Source organism: Colobus angolensis, unplaced genomic scaffold, assembly GCF_000951035.1.
Source record: "Colobus angolensis palliatus isolate OR3802 unplaced genomic scaffold, Cang.pa_1.0 Scaffold12, whole genome shotgun sequence".
NCBI lineage: Eukaryota > Metazoa > Chordata > Mammalia > Primates > Cercopithecidae > Colobus > Colobus angolensis.
In genome coordinates, this window is record NW_012113141.1 from 12899538 (window position 1) to 12902525 (window position 2988).

At 49.3% G+C, this 2988-nt stretch overlaps 1 protein-coding gene across 1 annotated transcript in view; it reads left to right on the forward strand.

Annotated features, from left to right (window-relative positions):
* PPIF (peptidylprolyl isomerase F) overlaps nt 1-1983 on the forward strand; it is a 12308-nt gene extending 10325 nt beyond the window's left edge. The window contains exon 8 of the mRNA XM_011929702.1: nt 359-1983. Within this exon, the coding sequence (XP_011785092.1) occupies nt 359-494 (136 nt within the window). The 3' untranslated portion in view covers nt 495-1983. The remainder of the gene's footprint in view (nt 1-358) is intronic.
* The last annotated feature ends 1005 nt before the right edge of the window (nt 1984-2988 follow it).

Here is a 2988-nt window from a genome sequence, read left to right on the forward strand (position 1 = left end):
GATGGTCTCGATCTCCTGACCTCGTGATCCGCCCACCTCGGCCTCCCAAAGTGCTGGGATTACAGGCTGGAGCCACCGTGCCCGGCCAGAATACTCCACTTTTGATAGATGGAGTTACCAGGATTCAGGCTACGTGACCTGAGGCAAGGTCACAACATGAGTGGCAGAAGCCAGGCATCCTCTGGGGTGTATCTAGGGTGCTCAACAAGGCTTGATTGAGCTTTGGTGGTAGATCTAGGTATTACATGGGGATTCCTTTCAGAATTGCTGTTTTCGGTAACTAATTCCATGACTGGGGCCATGGCATTGGATGACATTGCGCTACACTGTTGCTCACCCGGGTCACCCGTCCTCACAGGTTGGATGGCAAGCATGTTGTGTTCGGTCACGTCAAAGAGGGCATGGACGTTGTGAAGAAAATAGAATCTTTCGGCTCTAAGAGTGGGAAGACATCCAAGAAGATTGTTATCACAGACTGTGGCCAATTGAGCTAATCTGTGGCCAGGGTGCTGGGATGGTGGCAGCTGCAAATGTCCATGCACCCAGGTGGCTGCCTCGGCTCTCAGCCAAGGTGCCCAAAATGATACCTGTGCCCACTCCACCGTCACGGTGTGCCTGAGGAAGGCTGCTCAGGGATGTCGGACCTCGGCCCGGACCCACCACACTGCTTCCTAATACCCACCCTTCCTCACCACCTCATTTCTGGGCATCTTTGTGGACGTGATGTCACCCACCCCTCGTCAAGCATTGCCTCTGATTGCCCAACCCAGATTCATCTGTGCCTTGGACATGGTGGTGGTGATGGGTTAGCATCCAAGTGAAGGCCTTTTCCTTGACCAAGGGGGACAGTCAGTTTTGCAAAAGGACTCTAGTACCTGTTTAATGTTGTCTTCCTAATTGGGATAATTTAATTAACAAGATTGACTAGAAGTGAAGCTGCAGCACTAACTTCCCCATGCTGTGGTGTGACCTGAGTTGGTGACACAGGCCACAGACCCCAGAGCTTGGCTTTTGAAACACAACTCAGGGCTTTTTTGAAGGTTCCCCCAGCTGAGATCGTTTCTCCTGGTTACTGTGAAGCCTGCTGGTTTGCTGCTGTCATTTCTGAGGAGGGCCCATGGGGGTAGGAGCAGTTGAACCTGGGAACAAACCTCACTTGAGCTGTGCCTAGACAATGTGAATTCCTGTGTTGCCAACAGAAGTGGCCTGTAAGCTCCTGTGCTCTGGAGGGATGCATTTCCTGGTAGGCTTTGATTTTTCTGTGTGTTAAAGAAATTCAATCTACTGATGATGTATTATACATAAAACGTTTCTGGAACATATATTTGTGTTCACCTTAAATGTGAAAATAAATCCTATTTTCTATGAAAGACTGGTACCTGGTTTCTGGAAGCGGGATCTGTAACTTGGAGCTGATTTTTACAGAGCTTGCCGTGGCGGTGCCATGTTCAGGACGTTCATGTGGACGGTTTCATGTCATCGTGCTGGCAACTTGTCCTCCCTGCCTTAGAAATGAGGCTCAGACAAGCGACCTTAGCACCCACAGCCTGTGCCATGAGCACTGACTTCACCCTAAATCCCAGCTCCTCCCCTTAGTGACCCTGAGTCTCAGTTTCCCTCAGCTGCATAAGGAGGCAATACAGTTTGAATATTTGTCCCCAGCCAAATCTTATGTTGAACTGTAATCCCCGGTGCTGGAAGTGGGACATGGTGCGAGGTGTTTGGATCATGGGGACAGGTCTCATGGCTTGGTGCTGTTTTCTTGATAGTGAGTTACTGCAAGATCTGGTCATTTAAAGTGTGTAGCACCTCCCCCTGCCCCCCTCTTGCTCCTGCTTTCCCTATGTGACATGCCTGGTCCCCCTTCACCTTGTGCCATGGTCATAAGCTTCCTGAGGCCTCCCTGGAAGCTGAGCAGGTGCCAGCACCATGCTTCCTGTACATCCTGCAGAACCATAAGCCAATTCAACCTCTTTAATAATAGATTACTCAGTCTCAAGTATTTCTTTATAGCAATACAAGAATCCTAACACAGGGTAACAATAAGGCCCACCTCGTAGGGTGGTAATCCATGTGAAGTGCATAACACAGTGCCTGGCGCATCTTTCTAAGCAGAGTGACAAGAATGATGACATTTCCCCTGTCAGGGTCTTAGGAAAGAGGAGGGATGCTAGAGCAAAGGAGCCTCCATCATCTGAGGTTAGGAGTGGACTTCCTAGGATAAGCCAGTTCCATTTGGAATTGACTTCTAGGTGTTTCTGAATTCACAGGGAAGGCAGGATTGGAGGTAAGAGCTTCCCTAGGTAGACAGGGCCATGGCGTGGTCAGGCAGTTGAGTGGTTGGTCAGGCAGGCATTCTCAGAGGAAATTTGGGCTCTTTTGGGAGCATCTAACAGAATTATTTCTCACTGGGGTTCCCTGAGTGAGGTTATGTGCAGTCTCAGGTTGATGGAGTTACTCTGAGGTCATGGTGGCTGGGGTCGTGGAGAGTTTCCATGAAGTCAGTTTCAGTAGGACTAGTAGTCTTCAAACAATTATCAAGAACCTTAGGGGTCCTCAAAGCAGACAAGGAGGACACAAGGAGCATGGGCCCCTGAACCCCATTTGCAGTCATAGATGCCCTCCATTTATATTGGGATTCTGTAAGGGATTTCATTTGAAGAATGGGATCTTGAGCCAAATCATAATTAGTAATTTCTCACCCAGTCCAATACTTTACAGATGGGTAAACTGAGACCCTAAGAGGGATTATGATTGCCCTATGTGACTCTGTGAGTCAACTGGCAAAACAGGGGCTAGAATCCAGGGTTTCTGGCAGTCTGCAGGGATTTCTGTTGGGGGCCTTCGAGAATGCACAGGTGCCTTCAGGGACATATTGCCAAAGGTCCTCAGGCCACACACATTCAGGGCACAACTGATACCTGAGGTCAAAGCCCACAGCTTCACTCCCTCTAGAGTTTCCTCTTTGGGGTCTTATGTTTAGTCACT